Source organism: Oncorhynchus nerka, linkage group LG14 (genome assembly GCF_034236695.1).
Source record: "Oncorhynchus nerka isolate Pitt River linkage group LG14, Oner_Uvic_2.0, whole genome shotgun sequence".
Lineage (NCBI taxonomy): Eukaryota > Metazoa > Chordata > Actinopteri > Salmoniformes > Salmonidae > Oncorhynchus > Oncorhynchus nerka.
This window is the reverse complement of record NC_088409.1, coordinates 85,972,565-86,000,184: the sequence shown is the minus strand read 5'-3', so window position 1 is coordinate 86,000,184 and position 27,620 is coordinate 85,972,565. Positions and strand designations below refer to the sequence as shown.

The window sequence follows — 27,620 nt, the reverse complement described above, 5'->3', positions numbered from 1 at the left end:
TACAGTTGGAAGGAGGGCCAGGGGAGAAAAACATTCAAAACAATATGTCCTATCAAAACTGCTTAAAACAAACAAAATATGAATTATTCCTGTTCTACCCGTTCCTGTGGACTTTTTATCCTGTCCCGTCCGGTCCAGAACTTGACTATTCAATTTCACTCCCATTCCTGCAGGAACCCCGCAAGACCAACGGAAGTCCTGTTCCCGTGTCAACCTCAAGCCTCATCCTAACCCCAACCCCAACCCTAACCCCAAACTCAACAATAACCCCAACCTTAACCCTAACCCCAAACTCAACAATAACCCCAACCTTAACCCTAACCCCAAACTCAACAATAACCCCAACCTTAACCCTAACCCCAAACTCAACAATAACCCCAACCCCAACCCTAACCCCAAACTCAACAATAACCCCAACCTTAACCCTAACCCCAAACTCAACAATAACCCCAACCCCTAACCCCAAACTCAACAATAACCCCAACCTTAACCCTAACCCCAAACTCAACAATAACCCCAACCTTAACCCTAACCCCAAACTCAACAATAACCCCAACCTTAACCCTAACCCCAAACTCAACAATAACCCCAACCTTAACCCTAACCCCAAACTCAACAATAACCCCAACCTTAACCCTAACCCCAAACTCAACAATAACCCCAACCCCAACCCTAACCCCAAACTCAACCCCAAACTAACCCCAACCCCCTAACCCCAAACTCAACAATAACCCCAACCTTAACCCTAACCCCAAACTCAACAATAACCCCAACCCCAACCCTAACCCCAAACTCAACAATAACCCCAACCAATAACCAACCCTAACCCCAAACTCAACAATAACCCCAACCTTAACCCTAACCCCAAACTCAACAATAACCCCAACCCCTAACCCCAAACTCAACAATAACCCCAACCCCAACCCTAACCCCAAACTCAACAATAACCCCAACCCTAACCCCAAAAACTCAACAATAACCCCAACCTTAACCCTAACCCCAAACTCAACAATAACCCCAACCTTAACTAACCCCAAACTCAACAATAACCCCAACCTTAACCCTAACCCCAAACTCAACAATAACCCCAACCTTAACCCTAACCCCAAACTCAACAATAACCCCAACCCCAACCCTAACCCCAAACTCAACAATAACCCCAACCCTAACCCCAAACTCAACAATAACCCCAACCTTAACCCTAACCCCAAACTCAACAATAACCCCAACCCTAACCCCAAACTCAACAATAACCCCAACCTTAACCCTAAGGTTAAGCAGCAGCTATGCAAAATAACCTGTGTGTAAAATAGATAATCACGAGCATGCGCAGAGCTTTGGTTGTTTAGCTATTGGGAATAGGCATCCAAAGAATTCGGCAAGTAGCCAATCACCCAAAAAATATGTTTCCCTGATACAAATATATATTTTTACCTAACAAAAAATATTTTACGTTTACACAATTCAAAAATATGTTTACCTTACAATTTTTTTTTACCCATATTAAAAATACAAGTTTAACTAATCAAATTAATTATTTACCATTTATTGGGGTAGGAAGTAAGCACATGACACCAGGATACCATGAAGTCCAACAGTGGTACTGTTTCTAACAGCATCGACTATTGACGTTGACATATCACACTAATGACTCACCCAAGGTTTGTTACCCACCCAGAGAAATGAAGACCTGTGTTCACCTGCAATGTGATGCTTGTCTTTCCTGTTCCCCAACAGGATTGTCCTGAGGCAATGCAGATGATCTTAACAAAATACATTATCTGTGAGTGGTTTGCTAAGAGTGTGGTGGTAATTGTCTGATGTGTCATATTGAAATGGATATGGGAGATATTCACAAGCCCAGGTTACAATGCATTAATTACAGTTGACACTAAGTAACAGTGAATAGAGCTTTGCGTGCTGAGCCCCCCAGTGAAAAATGAGATGACAAAGAAGGTAATTTCCTCTTTCTGTCAAGCTGGTGTGTAATTGTGTGTGGTACAGATAGAAGGTGAATGGGCAGGGGAGGGTCTACCGTAGCCCTCTCCCTCTATGCTCACTATGACAGACATTAATTAAGCCTAATTATACAGATGGATTGAAATATACAGAAAGACAGGAAATCACTCCAATTAAGCCAACTTGATTAAAAGTTGGAGACCACTCCATGGACCGCTGGGAAGGAACTGGGAGGAGTCCTCTTTTACAGATAGGAACAGGACCATTACTACACGGCCGACTGCATGACACAAGAAAACAACAATGATGTGGTACTAGTGAGGGAGACAGTTGAGGCTCTCTATGGCCTCAGACCTGAGACAGGAGATTGAGTCTCTCTATGGCCTCAGACCTGAGACAGGAGGTTGAGTCTCTCTATGGCCTCAGACCTGAGACAGGAAATTGAGTCTCTCTATGGCCTCAGACCTGAGACAGGAGGTTGAGTCTCTCTATGGCCTCAGACCTGAGACAGGAGATTGAGTCTTTCTATGGCCTCAGGCCTGAGACAGGAGGTTGAGTCTCTCTATGGCCTCAGACCTGAGACAGGAGGTTGAGTCTCTCTATGGCCTCAGAGTTGAGACAGGAGGTTGAGTCTCTCTATAGCCTCAGAGTTGAGACAGAAGGTTGAGTCTCTCTATGGCCTCAGAGTTGAGACAGGAGGTTGAGTCTCTCTATGGCCTCAGAGTTGAGACAGGAAGTTGAGTCTCTCTATGGCCTCAGAGTTGAGACAGGAGGTTGAGTCTCTCTATGGCCTCAGAGTTGAGACAGGAGGTTGAGTTTCTCTATGGCCTCAGAGTTGAGACAGGAGGTTGAGTCTCTCTATGGCCTCAGAGTTGAGACAGGAGGTTGAGTCTCTCTATGGCCTCAGAGTTGAGACAGGAGGTTGAGTCTCTCTATGGCCTCAGTGTTGAGACAGGAGGTTGAGTCTCTCTATGGCCTCAGAGTTGAGACAGGAGGTTGGGTCTCTCTATGGCCTCAGAGTTGAGACAGGAGGTTGAGTCTCTCTATGTCTTAACACAAGAGGCATGCAAACCCATCTCCTCTATTGTCTCAGTGCCATGGTCTTTTACGCACATTTTGGCCAAAGGCCGGGATTCAGTCCAAGACGCATTGTTATGTACCTTTATTTAATCAGGGAATCACCATTGAGACCAGTGTCTCTTTTACAAGGGAGCCCTGCATATACAATTTGATGAAATACATCAAACATCTAATACAATATAAAACAAATAAGCTACAGAACAACACATATTGCACAGACACACATTCATATTCACAATATACACAAAACACAGTCAACTAAAACAAAGACATTGTTCATTATTAGAATCCTCTGTCTGCTGCCCGAACTGCCCCTAGGGACACTAACTCATCTATTCTAAATGTATTGTTGAGGTCAACTAAAGGCTGACTTATCTAACTCTGTAGACACCAAAGGAGTCTCAAGAGTTAACCAACCCTGTGAACAGGTTTGATAATTAGTCATTTTAAATCTTAACAGTGAAGTTAGGTACGTCGGAAGCTTGTGGAGCAGGGCTTTGTAAACAATAAGAGCGTAATGATGTGACCGACGTGACTTTAAAGAGGTCCAGCCAACCTTTTGGTAAAGAATACAGTGATAAATAATGAAACTGTCTCCTGTCATAAAACGAAGGGCGCTATGAAAAACATCATCCATGGGGTTTAAGAGTAGAGGCAGCTGCACTTTGATAAATAGTATCACCAAAATCAAGACCAGGTAGAAGGGTTGACTGCACAATTATAGAGCAATGGACAGAAGACAATGTGCATTTTAGAGGCCTTTTTCCAGACGTTCGCAGAGTTTACATTCAAAGCACATTGCCAGACAATACGAACTCACTAAAGCTCTTGTGGCTGAATGGAAGTAAGTCCCCACAGCAATGTACCAAGATCTAGTGGAAAGCCTTCCCATCAGAGTGGAGGCTGTTAAAACAGCAAAGGGGACCAACTCCAAGATTTTGTAATGAGAGAGAGAGAGGGAGAGAGGGAGAGAGAGAGAGAGAGAGAGAGAGAGAGAGAGAGAGAGAGAGAGAGAGAGAGAGAGAGACAGAGAGACAGAGAGACAGAGAGAGGGGGAGGGAGAGAGAGAGAGAGAGAGAGAGACAGAGAGAGGGAGAGAGAGAGAGAGAGAGAGAGAGAGAGAGAGAGAGAGAGAGAGAGAGAGAGAGAGAGAGAGAGAAAGAGGCGCAGAATGAAAAGGGCAAAGCATTTGTCACCCTCTTCTGCAGGAACATGAGGGGACAAAACATATCATTAATCTCTTGACATTTCAATATTGTATTAACCTTTCTAGTGGACTGGCCCTCATTGGTGTTTTTCAATATAAGGTCTGGACATTGTCTGAAATACACTGCAGTCTATTAGATCACATCCTTTAGTCATTGATAATAGGCTATTGTACTGCCCTAAGCAATTATACACATATTCCGCATTACCTTAGGTTACCATACAGACAGACATCACATGAAAGGAAAAATGAGAGAGAGAATAGCAATGCTACTCTGAAGTAGTTCAGAATGATCAATTATGCCCCAACTAGTGAAACAAGTATGTGAAGAAAAAGCAGTGGGGGAAAGCTGTGAGCATTGACAGCCATTTCACATACAGAGAAAACATCTCCAAGGCCAAACAAAGGGTGTCTATTCTCCCTGTCAGTCACCAACCTGTCAGAGAGACAAGAGAGATATTTGCACAATGTTACAACACTGTGTATAGCCATTTTATTATCTATTTCACTTGCTCTGGCAATGTAAGCATATGTTTCCCATGCCATTAATGCCTCTCGATTTGAATTGAATTGAATTGAGAGAGAGAGAGAGAGAGAGAGAGAGAGAGAGAGAGAGAGAGAGAGAGAGAGAGAGAGAGAGAGAGAGAGAGACAGAGGGGGAGGGGTAGAGAGGGTGGTGAGCTCGTGGGCTCCTGAGTTCTTCTGCAAAAAATATAGAGTTATAGTTGGATAAATGTAGATCAACTAGAATTTCACAAGGACTTATACAGGATACTAACCTCAACATTAAAACCTTCAATCCAAATCAGAATTCCAGGCTAAAAACTTGATTTTGGATAAAATTACCTGAATGGACTATTACTACCAAGAACTATCATTAAAAAACTTCTAACAAAATAAAACCTGCAGAAGAAACAAAGCAGAACCTGGAAAAACCATCCAACACAAACTGAGTAATATTCAGTCTGAAGCTACTTCTGAAGCCAAAAAGTAAAATACAATAATTGTATACTAATCTACCAAACTGGAGACAGTATTTGCTGACTGCTACAAAGAGGGATAACTTCATTTTCCACACAGACCATCCCCTATCATGGAACAGTGCTAAAAGAGCACATTACCCCTATGTCAAGAGAGAGAGGGTATTGGCCCAGGGTGGAAACTCACAATACTAGACATTGAGGAAATTGAAACAACATCTGTCAACGTGTACAAGTCTGGGTCAGTAATGGTGCAGGGCCTCCTCATGCAATTCCAGCAGGACTTTAACAGGATCAAAGAGAGAGCTCAGCAGGAAAAGCTTTCTCCCTGTGACGATTCCCCCATCCTGAGTGAGTCTGATCCCACCTCTTCAAACTGTCCTGCAGTTAACAATCATACAATGTGATTTTCTGGATTTTTGTTTTAGATTCCGTCTCTCACAGTTGAAGTGTACCTATGATAAAAATTACAGACCTCTACATGCTTTGTAAGTAGAAAACCTGCAAAATCAGCAGTGTATCAAATACTTGTTCTCCCCACTGTATATGATCAAATAAAATCTTAGAATCAACTATTAAAGACTAACAAAACCCACAGGAGTGTACAGTTACATTGACTGAACTACAGGACAAAATACAAACCCTCCAACCCAAAAAGGCCTTTGGGGTTGATGGTATCCTAAATGAAATGATAAAATATACAGACCACAAATTCCAATTGGTTATACTTAAACTCTTTAACCTCATCCTCAGCTCTGGCATCTTCCCCAATATTTGGAACCAAGGACGGATCACCCCAATCCACAAAAGTGGAGACACATTTGACCCCAATAACTACCGAAGGATATGCATCAGCAGCAACCTTTGGAAAATCCTCGACATTATCATTAGCAGCAGACTCGTACATTTCCTCAATGAAAACAATGTACTGAGCAAATGTCAAATTGGCTTTTTACCAAATTACCGTATGACAGACCACGTATTCACACTGCACACCCTAATTGACAAACAAACAAACCAAAACAAAGGCAACGTCGTCTCACGCTTTGTTGATTTCAAAAAAGCTTTTGACTCAATTTGGCCTGAGGGTCTGCTACACAGATTGATGGATGATATTATAAAATCCTTGTACACAAACAACAAGTGTGCAGTTAAAACTGGCAAAAAAACACACATTCCTTTCCACAGGGCCGTGGGGTGAAACAGGGATGCAGCTTAAGCTCCACCCTATCCAACATATATATCAACGAATTGCCGAGGGCACTAGAACAGTCTGCTGCACCCTGATAGTAAATCTCAGTAAGACAAAAATAATGGTGTTCCAAAAAAAGTCCAGTTGCCAGGACCACAAATACAAATTCCATCTAGACACTGCTGCCCTAGAGCACACAAAAAACTATACATACCTCAGCCTAAACATCAGCACCACAGGTAACTTTCATAAAGCTGTAAGCGATCTGAGAGACAAGGCAAGAAGGGCCTTCTATGCCATCAAAAGGAACATAAAATTCAACATACCAAATAGGATCTGGCTAAAAATACTTGAATCATTTACAGAACCCTATTGCCCTTTGTGGTTGTGAGGTCTGGGGTCCACTCACAAACCAATAATTCACAAAATGGGACAAACACCAAAATGAGACTTGAGAATTCTGCAAAAAGATCCCCTGTATGCAGAGCAGAATTAGGCCGATAACCGCTAATTATCAAAATCCAGAAAAGAGCTGTGAAATTATTCAACCACCTAAAAGGAATCGATTCCCAAACCTTCCATAACAAAGCCATCACCTACAGAGAAATTAAACTTGTTTTACCCCTGCCTGTCCTGACCTTGAACCTGCCCACCTGACCACTCTGCCTGACCCTGTCCCTGACCCTGAGCCTGCCTGTCGTCTTGTACCTTTGCCCCTGTTGCTGTAATAAACTGTTGCAGACCCGGTCTGCATCTGGATCTTACCTTACCTCCTGTCAAATGTATGACCTCTCAGATTACACAGACCCACAAAGAATTTGAAAACAAATGTAATTTTGATAAACTCCCATATCTATTGGGTGAATAGATACTGCCATAAGAAAACACCATTGTAAATACAACCCATACAGTTATTTTCCATCATTTGCACATCATTAAACACTGTATATAGACATAATATGACATTAGAAATGATTTTGGAACTTTTGTGAGCATATATTTTACTGTCCATTTTTTATTGCATATTTCACTTTTGTTTATTATCCATTTCACTGGCTTTGGCAATGTAAACACATGTTTCCCATGCCAATATATCCCCTTACCTTGAAAATGAGAGAGAGAGTGGGGGAGGGGCTGGCACATTGGAGGTGATATGTGGGGAGGAGTAGAGGCGGGGGAAGAGTAGTACCCCCACCTCTCTGAATCCTTTAACACCTCTGCTGCCCACTCACCCCTGCCTTCACCTCCCATCCATCAGTGCCTGACATTCACATCTCCACCGCCTCTCCCAGGTCGTCTGACTGAGGAAACACTAACTGAGACCTATTATGTAGCCACACAGCACTCAGCATTAAGACCTACCAGACCTTCTGTCATCATTGTGCTACATCTCCCTGATTGCTTGTGTCAAGGTCTCGCTAGGCACGTTTGACAATGTTGTTACAAAAACAGAGCATTTTCAATGGCTTGATTGTATGTTTGCTTTGGACATTCCTAACCCGGAAGAATCGTATGGGTTCAAGGGTTACTTTAATTCTAACACTACGACGATACCTACCTACCAGCTGTATGTACAGTCATTAAAGTTAAATGATGTATTGACATTTATTTATTTCGTTATTCAGGGAGGAACCGTCTCTACTTGCTGATTCATCCCTATTCTAAAATAACTTTTAGAACAGTTTTTATTCTGTTTCCAAAGCTACAGGGAGAGTTAAGAAAAAGTTGAGTCCACAAAAAGATGATATAGCGGTTGTCAATCCATTGAAGTGTAGGTCGGTACATCCAGATCTTGGCAGCAGACTGTTGGTGCAGTTAGTCTGACTAATCACTTCATATGATGTCCGGTTGGTAAAAGAGAGGCAGTTTATAACATGAATATTGATGGAAGGTGTACCCATGACTCACTGGGACTTTAATAGTAAAGGTGACGTCAACCTACAGATGCAGCGAGACAGCAGGGGGATAGCAGAGAAAGAGCTGAGAGAGAGAAGATTCTGGGCTGAGGACGGGCCAGGGAGGCTATATAACTCTGGGTTAATTGTGCGGACCCCGTGGGCACTAAATAAGGATGGTTAGAATGACTGGCTAAGTGACAAATGGATGTACAAATTACTGAGATTACTTCAGTTATTAAAAAAACTGTGAGCTGGCCCTCTTCCAGAATCACCCTCTCAGTTACATGAAGGAAACTGCCAACTGATGGCTATCTTTTGCAATTACTCAAACTCTACTTTCAAAAGTTAAGTTGAAATATTCTTCAGTGTGTAAATCCATAAGAACATCGATGAGGAGACAGGTGTGTGAAGGCAAACCCATTTCTATGAGCTCTGATTGATTAGCTTGCGAAGCAGCCACTGAAACTGGGGCGTGCCCTCCAGCTGCATGGTGAAAGGTTGTGTATGAATACTGCTAAAAGCTGTCTAAACAGTGTGCACATGTGATGGATCCCTCCCTGGCATGATGGTGGAGGGTGGAAGGAAGACTGGAGGAAGAGTTGTCAGACAACATACAGCTGTTCAGCTAATTACCCAGCAGGTTGGGAACGAGGTTAATGAAGCAGTTTGGAAACGAAAAACAGAAAGATCTCCTGAATTTAGACAAAGGAAATTACTTTCCCATTAGTGGAATTAGTTGGGGAGCGACAGGTCTCAAATATCTCCTAGTAAAACATTTTGGGGAATGTGTAAACAAAAAGTTTAACTTTTAAAAGTTTAAAAGGTAGCTAAATATTAAAAAGTACCACAAGAGGAAGATCATCATTTCATGGGATGTGTGCATCTTCTTGTATTCTGACAAGAGTCCATCATAGAGAGAGCTGGGTCCTGGGCCCAGTTTTTCAAAAATAATCTACCTGGATTTTGGATAGGATAGGATAGGATTACATGCATAGAAATAAAACAAATAGAATGGACAAATCATTGTCTTGATTGGTTCTATTAATTCTACACCTTTTGAAAGACTGGGTCCTGAATATCAATCCTGATCCCTCTCCACCAGCAGACAGATAGGCTCTATATACTATCTCCTGGTTAACAAACATCTCCTCACAATTCAGTTGGAACTAGCTCATCTGATTGACCTAAGCATGATGATTAGTTACGAGTTGAATCAGGTGAGCTACCTGTGGAATCATTCAAATACATGGAATGTCTGGGGGTCCCAGGTTTGAAAACCCCTGTACGAACTCATAATGCCCAAGCAGGATGTATGAATGCTCTGGCCAGGCCTGCCTCATCTCTTAACCTTCTGCATATTCAAGTCCTTATGGGGGGTCTGGTCTGCAGTGTAACCCGGCCCAGTCAGCCTGTACGTGTATCTATCTGTCGAATGGGCTCCCAAGTGGCACAGCAACCTAAGGCACTGTATCTCAGTGCGAGAGGTGTCACTACAGATCCTGGTTCGATCCGGGGCTGTATCATACCGACCATGATCGGGAGTCCCATAGGGCAGCGCACAATTGGCCCAGTGTCGTCCGGGTTAGGGGAAGGTTTGGCCCAGCGTCGTCCAGGTTAGGGGAGGGTTTGGCCCAGCGTCGTCCGGGTTAGGGGAGGGTTTGGCCCAGCGTCGTCCGGGTTAGGGGAGGGTTTGGCCCAGCGTCGTCCGGGTTAGGGAAGGGTTTGGCCCAGCGTCGTCCGGGTTAGGGGAGGGTTTGGCCCAGCGTCGTCCGGGTTAGGGGAGGGTTTGGCCCAGCGTCGTCCGGGTTAGGGGAGGGTTTGGCCCAGCGTCGTCCGGGTTAGGGGAGGGTTTGGCCGGGGCAGGCCGTCACTGTAAACTAAGAATGTGTTCTTAACTGACTTGCCTATTTAAATAAAGGTTAAATAAAATGTCAGTAATCACCTGCATCTCATTGAGAAGTGTGGACACACCCCTCCCTCCTTCCCTCTGCTCTTTAGAATGACGGATGATGGCATAAGGGATGCTCTCCCCCGCTCAAAATGTGTTCTCGTATAGAAAGGTGCTTATTAGGGAACACCTGGGGGAATGGTGGGGGAGTGGCCGGCTCAGAGCACAGACTGAAAGGGAGGAGGAGGAGGAGGGGAAATATATTGGAGACCACCACAATACTACAGTACCTTACTGACTTTAAATGTTCATATTGTTGTTAAATATTATAGTTAAAAAAACAGTCATATTTTTGGGGACATGTTGAATACATATTGGCCTAGAATAATTCCATTAAACCCACTGATCAGTGCATTTAGAATAGACAGCAGACTCCTGCTTTGGATAGATGTTTTGCTGTTTAATTATTTATATGGTTATGTTCATACTATTAATTGTGCACATCTTACCATTGTATTAAGACCTGTACATTTAACTGTCAGTCTGTTGGCAATAGCTGTGGAATCCACTTTTCTCTCTGATCGGTTTCTATTAGGAGTTTCAGAGGCCTCCCCCAGCAGAGGTGTGCAGTACTGATTATTCGCTTATGAAAACACAACTTCCATCCAATTCTGCCTAGCCCAGAAGGGAGCATGATAACGGGACATGAGTCCTTATCAATTCAGTGAATGGTTTTTAAATTACCCCAGACAGAGAAAGCGGTCCTCACAGGACTCCCAACGGTTATGGCCACTGTGCGATCAGAGAGAAGCTAGGTTTAGGTTCAATAAACTGGAACAAATGCATTTCCCTCTCCAATTAGGCTAAACCACTATCCAGAGTCACACTATGGAGACACTGGCATCTTTCATCTTCATGGACACTTTGTTTAGCTAAGTCAGCAGCTAAAGCAAGTGATGGGGAGATGAGACCAGTCAGCTTCAATGGGAAGGCTACTACTGTCTGTAGGCACTTAACCTCATAAAAGCACTTTGGCCCCATACGCCTAATTGAAAACAATCTAAGCTTGTCAATAAGCTTCGCTATGGCTCAATATAGGTTTATTACATGTCATAAGAAAAGAGATATCGTGAATAATGGGATGGAATCACGGAATTGGCATGGCATGCCTTATATTTTATATTATTATGTTGTAAGATTATTATCTTCTTTTGTTCTATGTTTTTGATAGTTTCACATTCACATTAGCATATTGCCTGGGTGGGGTTCTGATCCTACAATATATTGTGGGTCAGGGTGGGGTTCTGATCCTACAATATATTGTGGGTCAGGGTGGGGTTCTGATCCTACAATATATTGTGGGTCAGGGTGGGGTTCTGATCCTACAATATATTGTGGGTCAGGGTGGTGTTCTGATCCTACAGTATATTGTGGGTCAGGGTGGTGTTCTGATCCTACAGTATATTGTGGGTCAGGGTGGTGTTCTGATCCTACAGTGTATTGTGGGTCAGGGTGGTGTTCTGATCCTACAGTATATTGTGGGTCAGGGTGGTGTTCTGATCCTACAGTGTATTGTGGGTCAGGGTGGTGTTCTGATCCTACAGTATATTGTGGGTCAGGGTGGTGTTCTGATCCTACAGTGTATTGTGGGTCAGGGTGGTGTTCTGATCCTACAGTGTGTTGTGGGTCAGGGTGGTGTTCTGATCCTACAGTATATTGTGGGTCAGGGTGGTGCTCTGATCCTACAGTGTATTGTGGGTCAGGGTGGTGTTCTGATCCTACAGTGTGTTGTGGGTCAGGGTGGTGTTCTGATCCTACAGTATATTGTGGGTCAGGGTGGTGCTCTGATCCTACAGTATATTATGGGTCAGGGTGGGGTTCTGATCCTACAGTATATTGTGGGTCAGGGTGGTGCTCTGATCCTACAGTATATTGTAGCCTTTGAAGCAAGTGAAGGGGTTAAACCAAGGCCTCATACCTTTTATAGGGTTAATAAATTGTGTTATGATAAACTGTAAAGTCTCCTCTTTAAGAGACCTCTGTGTGTGTGATAACGCCTATTTTGAGTGTTGTGCCCTTCAGACACCATCAGAAGGTGGAAACCTCCTACGCTCATACTCCTCCTGTCTGGGCCCCACCTGGCTATCTGCGGTTCTGAGAAAACGACTGGTTTTCTGAAAACACAAGGCTGCCGCAGACCTGATGAAAACAGCCACCTGTCAGAAGATGCTTAGACTCGTTCACCTTGTTATGACCCTATACTTGTGATGAAAGGTCAAGTTTCGGTCAAACCCACTTCTGAGCTTTTAATTGCTGACAAGATGGTTGCTGCTGTCAGGGGGAAGTTAGATTTATTAAAATGTTGTTGCCAGGGAAACTCACGCAAGGGGGACTGGGGAGGCTATATGAGTTACAGGATATCTTAGACATTTTACAGAACCTGTGGAGAGCTACCATATACCGTATTCTGTACCAACTTTCTGCCTACAATTGTATTACTAAATGATAATTTTAATACTTAAACAAAGATTATGTTTCATTTCTATTACTAATGTATGTTTGATAATTATATAGACCTGATTATCTGTTGAAGAAATTGACCAACACAAGGAAGACTTGAATGGATTTCAATTGCTTTTTCATTATACCCATGATGAAAATGTCAATACAAGTAGTGTCATCTGTCAGAATATTATTTTCCTATTAATTTGATGAATAGTGTTGCATGCTATGGTTCCTCTCTAGGTTTCTTCCTAGGTTTTGGGCCTTTCTAGGGAGTTTTTCCTAGCCAACGTGCTTCAACACCTGCATTGCTTGCTGTTTGGGGTTTTAGGCTGGGTTTCTGTACAGCACTTTGAGATATCAGCTGATGTACGAAGGGCTTTATAAATACATTTGATTTCATTTAGGAGTAGCAGACCCAGGCGTCACACACACTTCCAATATCAACCAAAATGCCTGAGCTCTGATCTTCAAATGTAGCCAGGAGAGCTTCAGCGAGAGAGAGGCCCCAGGGGACACCCTAGGGGACATGCAGTCCCCCCATGTCCCTCTGATATCAGAAAAAAAGGAGGGAGCGCTAACAGTTTGAACATTTTTTATTCATAAAGTTATTTAGCTTTTTGCTTTACGAAACAAATGTTTGCAGATGTCCTACGAATAAACAACAGAACCCTCTCTGCTCAGAGAAGGGATCCACCGACCAAACCCTTCTCTGGAAAAGAGACTCTCCTTGTCCAATCACGGCCTCTCCAGATTCACAAGGTGTCGCCCATTTTCTGTATGTTACATTCTTTTAAGTGCATTAGTAGACAATGTCACCGCTTGAATTAATGTGCAATGGCTGGAACTACGGTCAATTCAAAAAGACATTTACATTGCTGCTATGAACCACAATAACTGTCTGTGTTGAAGGTCCTCACATGAGCTAGCATCAGAATCTGAAATGAGCCAATCATGAGACAGGAAGTCTCCTTTCAATCCACGCCCATCATAAACAGACTATGACCTTTACCAACATCATCATCATCATCATCTTCGTCATCATCAGGATTAACAAGACTCTTTTGTCATACCTGTATTCCTCCAGTAAGACAAAAAGGTTAATAGATAAAATGGCTTAAAATAAAGTTTAGTGATTGTGCTTTTAAAACCAAAGTAAAACAAATAAACATTGACACAAAACAATAACAGTGCATTAGAAAAAGAACAATCCCAAAGTGGCACTTTCTTGGGACAGCTAAATAATATAGTGATTTACAACATGGATGGAAAATGATAAAATAATTATATTTACTGGCATAATAAAATAATAATTCACAAAACAAAATAAAACGAAGAACACAAAGAAAACGAAGTACCACGATGGACGCTATACAAAAGGACATTATGTGTACAGGTATATTTACAAGACAGTCTGCTTGTAGCTCATCTCATTACAGTAACACCTGGCTGTAAGGTCAAGGCTTCCCACAGTGCTTGCCGAGGCAAGCCAAGTCGATCTTGTCAATACTTGGAGTCCACTGTTACTCCCTATTGCCTTGGAATAAAACATGACATACTACTGGGTATTTTGCTTGGCATTTTTTTTTCTTGTTTAAAATGGACATAGAAAACGATAAACTAGAAAAACAATTGGTATTTTTTCCAGATGTATTGAAACACAATTGATGTACAATATTTTTCAGCAAACATGATGGTGAGATACTGAGATATTTAAAAGGGGCAGAGGAACGACCACAGCATTCCTCTTCTTGGAAACTTAATTCTGGACAGTACTTCCTGTTCTTCCCGTCTAGTACTTCAGCTCTCCACCATCTGGGGAAAGACACAACAAAACAGACATTTCAGCAAGCATACACATATACACACAGCATGTAATCTAAGCCATTGCTCAGTAAGCTACCAATACTAAATCTGCGGTAACACCGAGTTAGCCAGTTGGCAAGTGTTGTACCTCTAAGTTATCGTCTCCTGGCTGGAAGGCTCCCAAGGTGTTGAGGCCCATGTCGTTAGGGTTCCTGCGGGCCCCTGCCCCCCCCTCTCCTCTCCGCCGCCCCCCTGAGCCCCGGGAGGACATAGAGCTGGGGGATCTGGGGTCAATGTCTCGGGGACTGTGGACCGTGGGGAAGGAGGGGCGGCTGTAGGGCAGGATGTCCTCTGGCCCTGGGACAAAAGAGGAGAGAAGACACACTGAGAACTCATGTCCTTCAACACAATGCATACAGCTATTCACAATCTAAAGATGCACTGTCACAGCAGCATGTCTACAGAGCAGAAAGAACAATATACTGCTAGGTTAAATGTCATTAGTTCCATGTCCCTAGGTGTTCTCTGTACCTGGGTGTTGGCGTGCCTTGGTGCTGCCCCCCTCCTGTTTGTTCCCTTTCCCTGTGCGAGGGTTTTTCTGTCTGTCCTGGGTTTCCCGGCGCTCTGAGGAGCTGGTACGGGGGTCCGATCCCTCCCGTGGCCGGGACCCTCCTCCTGAGCCCCCTCTCCTGTCCCTGCCCTCGCCTGCCTTGGGGGACATCACCCCCCGGGTCTCCAGGGCTGTCTTGGAGGGGTGTGTGGGGGACTTGAGCCCCGCTGGAGGGGGGATGGGAGGGGGCAGATCTGGAAGATAAAGGCAGAGGAGGACATTAGATACTCAGTTCAAAACTCATGTTAGGGTGTGTGATGTAAGAGACATGAGTCAATATGCTCTGGATTAGAGCCTAACCATTAGAGCCTAGCCATTAGAGCCTAGCCATTAGAGCCATTAGAGCCATAAGAGCCATTAGAGCCTAGCCATTAGAGCCGTTAGAACCATAAGAGCCATTAAAAGCCTAGCCATTAGAGCCTAGCCATTAGAGCCTAGCCATTAGAGCCATTAGAGCCTAGCCATTAGAGCCGTTAGAACCATAAGAGCCATTAAGAGCCTAGCCATTAGAGCCTAGCCATTAGAGCCTAGCCATTAGAGCCATTAGAGCCTAGCCATTAGAGCCGTTAGAGCCATTAGAGCCGTTAGAGCCATTAGAGCCTTTAGAGCCATTAGAGCCTAGCCATTAGAGCCGTTAGAGCCATAAGAGCCATTAGAGCCTAGCCATTAGAGCCTAGCCATTAGAGCCTAGCCATTAGAGCCGTTAGAGCCATAAGAGCTATTAGAGCCTAGCCATTAGAGCCTAGCCATTAGAGCCGTTAGAGCCATTAGAGCCGTTAGAGCCTAGCCCATAGAGCCTAGCCATTGGAGCCGTTAGAGCCATAAGAGCCATTAGAGACTACCCATTAGAGCTACCAGCTAACATACTGTACATTAACGATCACTCAGTTGTCTTGCACCTGCAAGGTGAGACCAAACAAAGCTATAGTATGTTCACACAACCTGACCAAGTGGAAGTACTCTGGAATTTACTGTGTTTACACAACCTGGCTGAGCGGAAGTACTCTGGAATTTACTGTGTTTACACAACCTGACCAGGTGGAAGTACTCAGGACTAAACTGTGTACACACAATATGGCCAAGTGGGAGTACTCTGGAATTTACTGTGTTTACACAACCTGGCTGAGGGGTAGTACTCTGGAATTTACTGTGTTTACACAACCTGGCTGAGTGGAAGTACTCTGGAATTTACTGTGTTTACACAACCTGGCTGAGGGGTAGTACTCTGGAATTGACTGTGTTTACACAACCTGACCAAGTGGAAGTACTCAGGACTAAACTGTGTACACACAATATGGCCAAGTGGAAGTACTCTGGACTGAACTGTGTACACACAGCCTGGCCAAGTAGAAGTGGAAGGACTCTGAACTATAGTGTGTACACACAGCCAGGCCACGTGGAAGTACTCTGGACTGAGACGACAGAGAGGGGAGATAGTGTGGAGATAAGGTGGAATAGCAGGAAGATAGGGATAAATGGAATATGGAGGAAGGGAGAGAGGAGTGAAGGGAAAGAGATGAGAGAGAGGAGAGGAAGGGGAGATAGAGGTGAAGCAGAGGTGGGAGATAAAGAAGACAGAGGAGAGAAGGAGGAGAAAGAGAGATGGAGGAGAAAGAGAGAGATGGAGGAGAGAGAGAGCTGGAGGAAAGAGAGTGGGAGGAGGAAGAGAGAGATGGAGGAGACAGAGAGAGATGGGGGAGAGAGAGAGAGATGGAGGAGAGAGGGAGATGGAGGAGAGAGAGAGACGGAGGAGAGAGAGAGATGGAGGAGAGAGAGATGGAGGAGAGAATGATAGATTGAGGAGAGAGAGAGAGATGGGGAGAGAGATGGGGGAGAGAGAGAGAGAGATGGAGGAGAGAGATGGAGGAGAGAGAGATGGAGGAGAGAGAGAGACGGAGGAGAGAGAGAGATGAAGGAGAGAGATGGAGGAGAGAGAGAGAGATGGAGGAGAGAGATGGAGGAGAGAGAGAGAGCGATGGAGGAGAGAGAGAGAGATGGAGGAGAGAGAGAGAGATGGAGGAGAGAGAGAGAGATGGAGGAGAGAGAGAGATGGAGGAGAGAGTGAGAGATGGAGGAGAGAGAGAGAGAGATGGGGGAGGGATATGGAGGAGAGAGAGATGGAGGAGAAATAGAGATGGAGGAGAGAGAGAGATGGAGGAGAGAGAGAGATGGAGTAGAGAGAGAGGAGGAGAGAGATGGAGGAGAGAGAGAGAGAGATGGAGGTGAGAGAGAGAGAGATGGAGGAGAGAGAGAGAGATGGAGGCGAGAGATAGAGGAGAGAGAGATAGATGGAGGAGAGAGATGGAGGAGAGAGAGAGAGAGATGGAGGTGAGAGAGAGAGAGATGGAGGACAGAGATGGAGATGGAGGAGATGGAGATGAAGGAGAGAGAGATGGAGGAGAGAGAGAGATGGAGGAGAGAGATGGAGGAGAGAGAGAGAGATGGAGGAGAGAGAGAGAGCGATGGAGGAGAGAGAGATGGAGGAGAGAGAGAGAGAGATGGAGGAGAGAGAGAGAGAGATGGAGGAGAGAGTGAGAGATGGAGGAGAGAGAGAGAGAGATGGGGGAGGGATATGGAGGAGAGAGAGATGGAGGAGAAATAGAGATGGAGGAGAGAGAGAGATGGAGGAGAGAGAGATGGAGGAGAGAGAGGGAGATGGAGGAGAGAGAGAGAGAGAAATGGAGGAGAGAGAGAGATGGAGGACAAAGAGAGATGGAGGAGAGAGAGAGATGGAGGAGAGAGAGAGATGGAGGAGAGAGTTGGAGGAGAGAGAGAGAGATGGAGGAGAGAGATGGAGATGAAGGAGAGATAGATGGAGGAGAGAGAGATGGAGGAGAGAGAGAGATGGAGGAGAGAGATGGAGATGAAGGAGAGAGAGATGGAGGAGAGAGAGAGATGGAGGAGAGAGAGAGAGCGATAGAGGAGAGAGAGAGATGGAGGAGAGAGATGGAGATGGAGGAGAGAGAGATAGAGGCGAGAGAGATGGAGGAGAGCGTGACGATCAGCAGCTGGCTTTCTGACCTGCTCCACTTCCCCTGTCGATGAATCAATGATGTCTGTCCTTGAGCCATTATTCATATGAGCCTGACTGGTGGGCTGCCTGAGTGCTCAAACATCTAGACACACACAGACACACACACAGACACACCCGTCCAAGCAAAACAAGCTGCCTGAGAAAAGCCTTGTCTGCGTTGCTTTCGATCGATGGCTTTTCATCTTTTAATCAGCCTCCCAGTTGAGTGACGGGTCAGCTCTGTCGGCCGGCACGGCCCATAATCCACACAGGATAACAAAATTAATAAACATAGCAATCAGCCATTCCCACCGCTCACACCTACCATCCCATTGCTGCTCACACCCAATAGTGTTCACAGTCAGCATCCCAATGCCGCTCACTGCCAGCATCCCAATGCCTATTACACCCAGCATCCCTATGCCGCTCCCACCCAGCATCCCAATGCCTATTACACCCAGCATCCCTATGCCGCTCCTATCCAGCATCCCAATGCCTATTACACCCAGCATCCCTATGCCGCTCACTGCCAGCATCCCAATGCCTATACACCCAGCATCCCTATGCCGCTCACACCCAGCATGCCGATGCTGATTACACCCAGAATCCCAATGCCTATTACACCCATCATCCCAATGCCTATTACATCCAGCATCCCGATGCAGATTACACCCAGCATCCCTATGCAGCTCACACCCAGCATCCCGATGCTGATTACACCCAGCATCCCAATGCCTATACACCCAGCATCCCTATGCAGCTCACACCCAGCATCCCGATGCTGATTACACCCAGCATCCCAATGTCTATTATACCCAGCATCCCTATGCCATTCACATCCAGCATCCCAATGTCCATCATGTTTTCCACCATTGTTCCACTGTGTATGCTGTGAGCTTGTGGCGAAATCTGCTCGGAGCCTTCACCGTGCGCTGCCACTTTAAGAGCGCATGAGCAGTAAGGAAGGAGGAGATAAAGAGAGCTCGTTCAGCTCTTTGGGGAGGAGCTATTGGGTGGCGCGACAGTTTGATTGTGTGTGCTGTGCTGCAGAAGTTGTTTGTTTTCAGCGTTTGTAGTTTATAAAGTATTTAACTCAATCATCGGTGTGATCGCTTTAGATCGTGGTTGTTTTTGTTTGGGACCGCGCCCGTTATGGATCGCATGGATTCGTAGCAACATTGTTGCGAAGCTTTAACATACAAACCAACAAACCATCGGACAGTCAGACGGTACACGGCAGGCCTGAAGACCACAGCTAAGATTTCTCTTTTTCTCTCTTTCTCTTCCCTCTCGTTCCAGTGCTTTACCCTGCAACAGACTCTCTATTTTTCAAATGCACTTCCCCTTGAAGTTCATTAGAGCTGGACTATTATTGCCCTGCCAGAAGTATTTTGATGGACATTTTAGTTAAAAGGGAGGTTGCTTGCAAGTTGTGTATTGTTATGTGAACTGTATTGAGGTGAGGTGTACTAATGACATGTGGCCGAGAAGACTGGACATTTTTAAGGCCTTTGTTGTGTCGATGAACACCCCCCACATTCATACCCTCTGCACTCATCCACTAGAAAATAATACAGATTATTGCAAATCCTATGTTGATGACTGGGTTCGTTCTTGTATGAAGTTGCTGTTGAATTGCTCTGCCATTATTAGTATTAGTATTATTGTATGAGGTATTCGTGTTTGGGTTACCCCTGTGCTGTGATGTGGGTTTTATATGGTGTGTATTCTCTTTTCTCTCCACTGGCTATCTGGTAAACAGGCTACACTCTAGGCAGTCTCTTCTGCTGATGTGTGTGGGTCTGGTAGTGGTACTCTCTCTATTCTACTCTTTTCCTTTCGGCATGGTTAATACCTGCCTGGCGCCCGAACAAAATCATTCTTTACCCCTCTCTAATAAATACCACTACAAGCTGAATCACACTGTAGGAACTTTTTACATACTCGGGGTCTAAAGATGTTGCCATTGCGTTTTTATTATGGAGCTTTGTTTGAATCAGGAAGGTCTAATACACACACCCCAAACGAGTTTCAACGCCATACAACTCTCCTTCCGTGGCCTCCAACTGCTCTTCAACGCTAGTAAAACTAAATGAACGCTTTTCAACTGATTGCTGCCCGCACCCGCACACACCCGACTAGCTTCACTACTCTGGAAGTGTATATGTATGTGGACAACTACAAATACCTAGGTGTCTGGCTAGACTGTAAACTCTCCTTCCAGACTCATATTAATCATCTCCAATCCAAAATTAAATCTAGAATTAGCTTCCTATTTTGCAACAAAGCCTCCTTCACTCATGCTGCCAAACATAAAACTGACGATCCAAAGCCAACACCTCGTTTGGCCACCGTTCCTTCCAGTTCTCTGCTGCCAATGACTGGAACGAATTGCAAAAATCACTGAAGTTGGAAACTTATATCTCCCTCACGAACTTCAAGCGTCAGCTGTCAGAGCAGCTTACCGATCGCTGCAGCTGTACACAGCCCATCTGTAAATTGCCCATCCAACCAACTACCTACCTCATCCCCATATTTGTTTTTGTTTTTTTCTGCTCTTTTGCACACCAGTATCTCTACTTGCACATCCTCATCTGCACATATATCACTCCAGTGTTAATGCTAAACTGAAATTACTTTGTCACTATGGCCTATTTATTGCCTTACCTCCTTACTTAATTTGCACACACTGTATACAGATTTTCTGATTGTGTTTGTTTATCCCATGTGTAACTCTGTGTTGTTGTTTGTGTCGCACTGCTTTGCTTTATCTTGGCCAGGTCGCAGATGTAAATGAGAACTTGTTCTCAACTGGTCTACCTGGTTAAATAAAGGTGTTCTCAACTAGCCTACCTGGTTAAATAAAGGTGTTCTCAACTGGCCTACCTGGTTAAATAAAGGTGTTCTCAACTGGCCTACCTGGTTAAATAAAGGTGTTCTCAACTAGCCTACCTGGTTAAATAAAGGTGTTCTCAACTAGCCTACCTGGTTAAATAAACTAGCCTACCTGGTTAAATAAAGGTGTTCTCAACTAGCCTACCTGGTTAAATAAAGGTGTTCTCAACTAGCCTACCTGGTTAAATAAAGGTGTTCTCAACTGGCCTACCTGGTTAAATAAAGGTGAAATAAAAATAAAATAAAAAAACAACACACCTCCTGAATACACATTGTGTCAGTCGATATCATATGGCAGAAAGTGTCTGCAGTGTCTTTTATGTCTCCCTGCCTCCTACCTCAGTCAGGATCCGATCAATGCCACTGTCTGTGAGATTTAGCCATCTACAGGAGGAGGAGGAGAGGAGAGGACAGCCAGGGAGATTTATGGACACATGGTGGTGAGGACAAAAACCTCTTTTAAGACTTAAAAAACTCTCAGCTCAGAGTAGGTTTTAGGATGACATCAAGACACTGCTCACACAAGCTCTGAGGCAGGAGTAAAATCAACTCATAAAAGTTTAACTCAGCTGGCAATCATGATCGAAGTACCGCAAAGGAAAGATAGTGATGACGCTCAATGACCAAGTTGCAAATGTTGGGGAATAACAAATCCCGATGAGGCATCGGCAGCTGTGAACACTATAGACACGTGAGTCAACCACAGAGAAAGTGACTTTACATCAAATGTTGCAATGCTCAAAAAGTTGGATAAAATCTTTGCCTGACACGATCACTTTGCCTAATTGTTGATTAATATGTTGGCATGTACAACCTTTTTTAACCAATGTGATAGGTCAAGGCTTGCTAGGACAGAACTGATCCGGCTGCACTGGGTTGTGAAGTGTGAGGTGCCCTTGAGGCCAACAATAGCAAGAGATTGTATTACTGTAGATCATATCTGGAAATGTGCATGTACACCCTGGCCAATCTACAGTAGCTAGCCCCAATTCTGCCTTGTGCTCTGATATCTGCTTCACTGATTTCTGCTCTTGTAAAAGCCTGGGTTTTCTGCACTTATTATCTAAAATGTATCAATTGAAAGTGTGGGTTCACAGCTCCAATCCAGATGTGTTGGTCATTACTGAAATGTGGTTAGGAAAGAGTGTTTTGAACACTGATGTTAACCTTTCTGGTCAAACTTTTTTGGCAAGACAGATCTTCCAAAGGTTGTGGAGTGGCAATCTTTACCAAGGATCACCTTCAGTGTTCGGTTGTCTCCACCAAGTCTGTCCCCAAACAATTTGAATAGCTGGTTATAAGCATTAAACTTTCAAATAGCTCTTTGTTGACTATTGCTGGGTGTTATTGTCTACCATCAGCACTGGCTTGTACTCTAAATGCCCTAAGCTCTCTCCTGGCCCCTTACACTAAGTCTGAATTTGTCCTGCTAGGTGACCTAAACTGGGGCATGCTTAAACCACCTGACCAAGTCCTAAAGCAATGGGACTCCCTAAATCTTTCTCAGACTTTTACCAATCCCACAAGGTATGACTCCAAACACCCAGAAAAAGCTAAACTCCTTGATGTTATCCTCACAAATAATCCTGATAGGTATCAGTCTGGTGTTTTCTGTAACGACCTTAGTGATCACTGTTTTACAGCCTGTGTTCGTAACGGCTGCTCATTGAAATGATCTGATCTGATTTGTCATAGACGCTCGCTTAAAAACTTTAATGAGCAAGTCTTTCTTCATTACCTGGCCTCTGTAAATTTATATAGAATCAGCTTGATCCCCTCTGTCGAAGACGCTTCAACCTTGTTTTGATATTTTCTGTGGTATTGTTAACAAACACGACCGCATAAAGAAAAATAGAATTAAAAACAGGTTCAGCCCCTGGTTCGACCGTGATCTGGCAGAGTTTCTCAAGAATTGCATTTGGTGAAAGGCTCAGCACATGCATACTCAAGCTGACTGGCTCTCATTCAGGAAAATGAGAAATAAGTGCACTCAGGCTATCCGGAAGGCCAAAGTTATTTTAAGGAGCAGTTCTCTCTCTGTGGGTCTAACCCCAAGAAGTTCTGTAAAACGATTAACTTCTTGGTGACAGAGGGGCAGTATTGAGCAGCTTTGATGAATAAGGTGCCCAGAGTAAACTGCCTGCTACTCTGTCCCAGATGCTAATATATGCATATTATTAGTAGTATTGGATATAAAACACTCTGAAGTCTCTAAAACTGTTTGAATGATGAGTGTAACTGAACTCATATGGCAGGCGAAAACCTGAGAAAAATCCAACCAGGAAGTGGGAAATCTGTGGCTTGTAGTTTTTTAACTCCTATTGTAGATACAGTGGGATGTTGGTTATGTTGCACTTCCTAAGGCTTCCACTAGATGTCAACCGTCTTTAGAACTTTGTTTGAGGATTCTACTGTGAGGTGGGACCGAATGAGAGAGGAATGAGCCAGGTGTCTGGCAGATTGCCCCAGGCTCTGAGGCGCAGTCACAAGAGAGTTGGCTCTCGTTCCATTGCTTTTCTTACAGACATAGGAATTCTCCGGTTGGAACCTTATTGAAGATTTATGATAAAAACATCCTAAAGATTGATTCTATACTTAGTTTGACAAGTTTCTACGGGCTGTAACGGAACTTTTTGTCCGACGTTCGGCTGGACCTGAACGCGCTTTTGGATTTGTTTACCAAACGCCCTAACAAAAGAAGCTATTTGGACATAAATGATGGACATTATTGAACAAAACAAACATTTATTGTGGAACTGCGATTCCTGTGAGTGCGTTCTGACGAAGATCATCAAAGGTAAGTGAATATTTCTAATGCTATTTCTGACTTATGTCGACCACCCAATATGGCGGATATTTTTTGGGCTGGTTAGTTGTCTGAACGCTGTACTCAGATTATTGCATGGTTTTCTTTTTCCGTGAAGTTTAAAAAAAATCTGCCACAGTGTTTGCATTAAGGAGAAGTATATCTCTACTTCCATGTATAAACTGTTGTATTCTCATCAACATTTATAATGAGTATTTCTGTAAATAGATGTGGCTCTCTGCACAATCACTGCATGTTTAAGTACTACTGAAAACGCGCCAATGTAAAATTAGATTTTTTGATATAAATATGCACTTTATCGAACAAAACATACATGTATTGTGTAACATTATGTCCTATGAGTGTCATCTGATGAAGATCATCAAAGGTTAGTGATTAATTTGACCTCTATTTGTGCTTTTTGTGACTCCGACACTGTGGCTGGATTAACAAGAATTGTATCTTTAAAATGGTGTAAAATACTTGTATGCTTGAGGAATTTTAATTATGAGATTTTTGTTGTTTTGAATTTGGCACCATGCACTTTCACTGGCTGTTGGCGAGGTGGGACGCTACCGTCCCAAATATCCCAGAGAGGTTAAAGACCTGGACAGTAAACTCTCCTCCTCACAGCTGCCCATGTCCCTTAATGTTGATTATGTGGTTGTTGCTAACAAGGAGCATATGGCTGAGCTCTTTAATCACCACTTCATTAAGTCAGGATTCCTATTTGACTCAGCCATGTCTCCTTGCATTTCAACATTTCCTCATCTCCCACCCCTTCTATTGCGTCTAGCCACCAATTCTCTTCCCGCTCTTTCCCCTGCCCCGCTACAAAGTTTCTCTGTGCAGGTGTAACGGATGTGAAACGGTGCGCACTAAATAGCGTTTCAATCGGTGACGTCACTTGCTCTGAGACATTGAAGTAGTGGTTCCTCTCTACAAGGGCCGCGGCTTTTGTGGAGCGATGGGTAACGATGCTTCGCGGGTGACTGTTGTTGATGTGTGCAGAGGTTCCCTGGTTCGCGCCCGGGTATGGGCGAGGGGACGGTCTAAAGTTATACTGTTACACAGATGGTCACTGAGTCCGAGGTGCTTAAAACCTCTCTGGGATTGGCGTACCGCTAGCGACCCACCTCGACAACATCCGATGAAATTGTAGAGCACCAAATTCAAAATACAGAAATAGTCATAATAAACATTCATAAAAGATACAAGTGTTATACATCGGCTTAAAGATGAACTTCTTGTTAATCCAGCAGCTGTGTCATATTTCAAAAAGGCTTTACCGTGAAAGCATGCCGTGGGATTATCTGAGGACAGCTCCCCGCTTACAAAAGCATACAACATTTTCCAGCCAAGTAGAGGAGTCACAAAAGTCAGAAATAGGGATAAAATTAATCACTTACCTTTGATGATCTTCATCTGGTTGCAGTCACAAGAGTCCCAGCTACACAATAAATGTTTGTTTTGTTCGATAAAGTCCCTCTTTATATCCCAAAAACTCTGTTTTGTTGGCGCGTTTTGTTCAGTAATCCACTGGCTCAAAGGTGGTCAAAACATGCAGATGAATACATCCTAATAGTACCGGTAATGTTCGTAGAAACATGTCAAACGATGTTTATAATTAATCCTCAGGTTGTCAATTGTCTAAATAATTGATAATATTTCAACCGGACAATAGCGTATTCAATAGAAAGGAAAAACAACGAAGGGTGCGCACTTAGTCACGTGCAAAACCAGCACTGTATGCTTCCGCAGTCCACTGACCAAAAAGTCTCATTCTTCCTAATTTTTCAGAAGACAAGCCTGAATCAATGTCTAAAGACTGTTGACATCTAGTGAATCTATAGGAACTGCAATCTGGGTCCTAACCCATTAGATACCGTATTGGCATTCAATTGAAAAGCACCCACATCAAGAAAATTCCACTTCCTGGATGGATGTTCATCAGGTTTTCACCTGCCATATCAGTTTTGTTATTCTCACAGACATCATTCGAACAGTTTTGGAAACTTTAGAGTGTTTTCTATCCAATGCTATTATATGCATATCCTAGCTTCTGGGCCTGAGTAACAGGCCGTTTACTTTGGGCACCTCAGTCATCCAAACTTCTGAATACGGTCCCCTATCCCTAAAAAGTTTTAAAGATAGACTCAACGATGGCTCAGTTAGTAAAAGAATACACCACCAAGTATGTAGATGTATTTCCCATATTGGACGCCTATACAGATGTATGCTAAATTAAGATTTTAGCAAAGACGGAATGGAAAGGGTTAACTTGAGTGGGGAAGTTAAAACAGGCATTACACCAGCATGTGAACCACATGGGGAAATAACCTCAAACCTGGTAATCTCACCATCCACTGAGCAAACAGGACTAAATGAGAATCAAAGAGGGGGAAGGGGGTGGAGAGTACCCCTGTCTTTTAATTTCCCTGCTAACTGATGCTTCTGGGTATTTATGGCTGTCCTGTCCTGGGTGGATTACTGCTCTCGCTTTGACCTCCAGTGCAATGGACAGCAGGGGGACACAGCTAGCAGGGGGGCAGCAATCATCATACTACTATGGAAATAAATACATGAAGATACATCAACCTCTCTCCTCCCCGTCACCCCTCTCCTCCTCATCACCCCTCTCCTCCTCATCACCCCTCTCCTCCTCACCTCTCTCCTCCCATCACCTCTCTCCTCCTCATCACCTCTCTCCTCCTCATCACCTCTCATCTCCCATCACCTCTCTCCCCCATCACTCTCTCCCTCCCCATCATCCTCTCTCCTCCCCATCACGTATTTCCTCCCCATCATCTCTCTCCTCCCGTCACCTCTCTCCTCCCCCCGTCACCTCTCTCCTCCCCGTCACCTCTCTCTCCCCATCACCTCTCTCCTCCCCAACACCTATCTCCTCCCCATCATCTCTCTCCTCCCCATCATCTCTCTCCTCCCCATCACCTCTCTCTCCTCCCCATCACCTCTCTCCCCCCCTCACCCCCATCTCTCCTCCCATCACCTATCACCTATCTCCTCCCCATCACCTATCTCCTCCCCCTCATCTCTCTCCCCCATCATCTCATCTCCCCATCCCCTCTCTCCCTCCCCATCACCTCTCTCCTCCCATCACCTCTCTCCTCCCCCTCACCTCTCTCCTCCCCATCACCTCTCTCTCCCCACACTCTCTCCTCCCCGTCATCTCTCTCCTCCCCGTCATCTCTCTCCTCCCCATCACCCCTCTCCTCCCCGTCACCCCTCTCCTCCCATCACCCCTCTCCTCCCCATCACCCCTCTCCTCCCCATCACCCATCTCCTCCCCATCACCTCTCATCTCCCCGTCACCTATCTCCTCCCCATCACCTCTCATCTCCCCATCACCTCTCTCCTCCCCATCACCTCTCTCCTCCCCATCATCTCTCTCCTCCCCATCACCTCTCTCCTCCCCCCATCCTCTCTCCTCCCCGTCCCCTCTCTCTCTCCCCATCATCTCTCTCCTCCCCATCACCTCTCTCCTCCCCGTCACCTCTCTCCTCCCCGTCACCTCTCTCCTCCCCCCGTCACCTCTCTCCTCCCCGTCACCTCTCTCCTCCCCGTCACCTCTCTCCTCCCCGTCACCTCTCTCCTCCCCATCACCTCCCCATCATCTCTCTCCTCCCCATCACCTCTTTCCTCCCCATCACCTCTCTCCTCCCATCACCTCTCTCCTCCCATCACCTCTCATCTCCCCATCACCTATCTCCTCCCCATCACCTCTCTCATCTCCCCATCACCTCTCATCCTCCCCATCACCTCT

General features: G+C 44.7%; 1 protein-coding gene across 1 annotated transcript in view; it reads right to left on the bottom strand.

Moving 5' to 3' along the window:
* Positions 1-14,636: 14,636 nt before the first annotated feature.
* LOC115120871 (roundabout homolog 1-like) overlaps positions 14,637-27,620 on the bottom strand; it is a 490,866-nt gene continuing 477,882 nt past the window's right edge. Inside the window, exons 29-30 of the mRNA XM_065000506.1 lie at positions 15,044-15,316; positions 14,637-14,869 (exon numbers count right to left, since the gene is read on the bottom strand). Coding sequence (XP_064856578.1) covers positions 14,637-14,869; positions 15,044-15,316 — 506 coding nt within the window. The remainder of the gene's footprint in view (positions 14,870-15,043; positions 15,317-27,620) is intronic.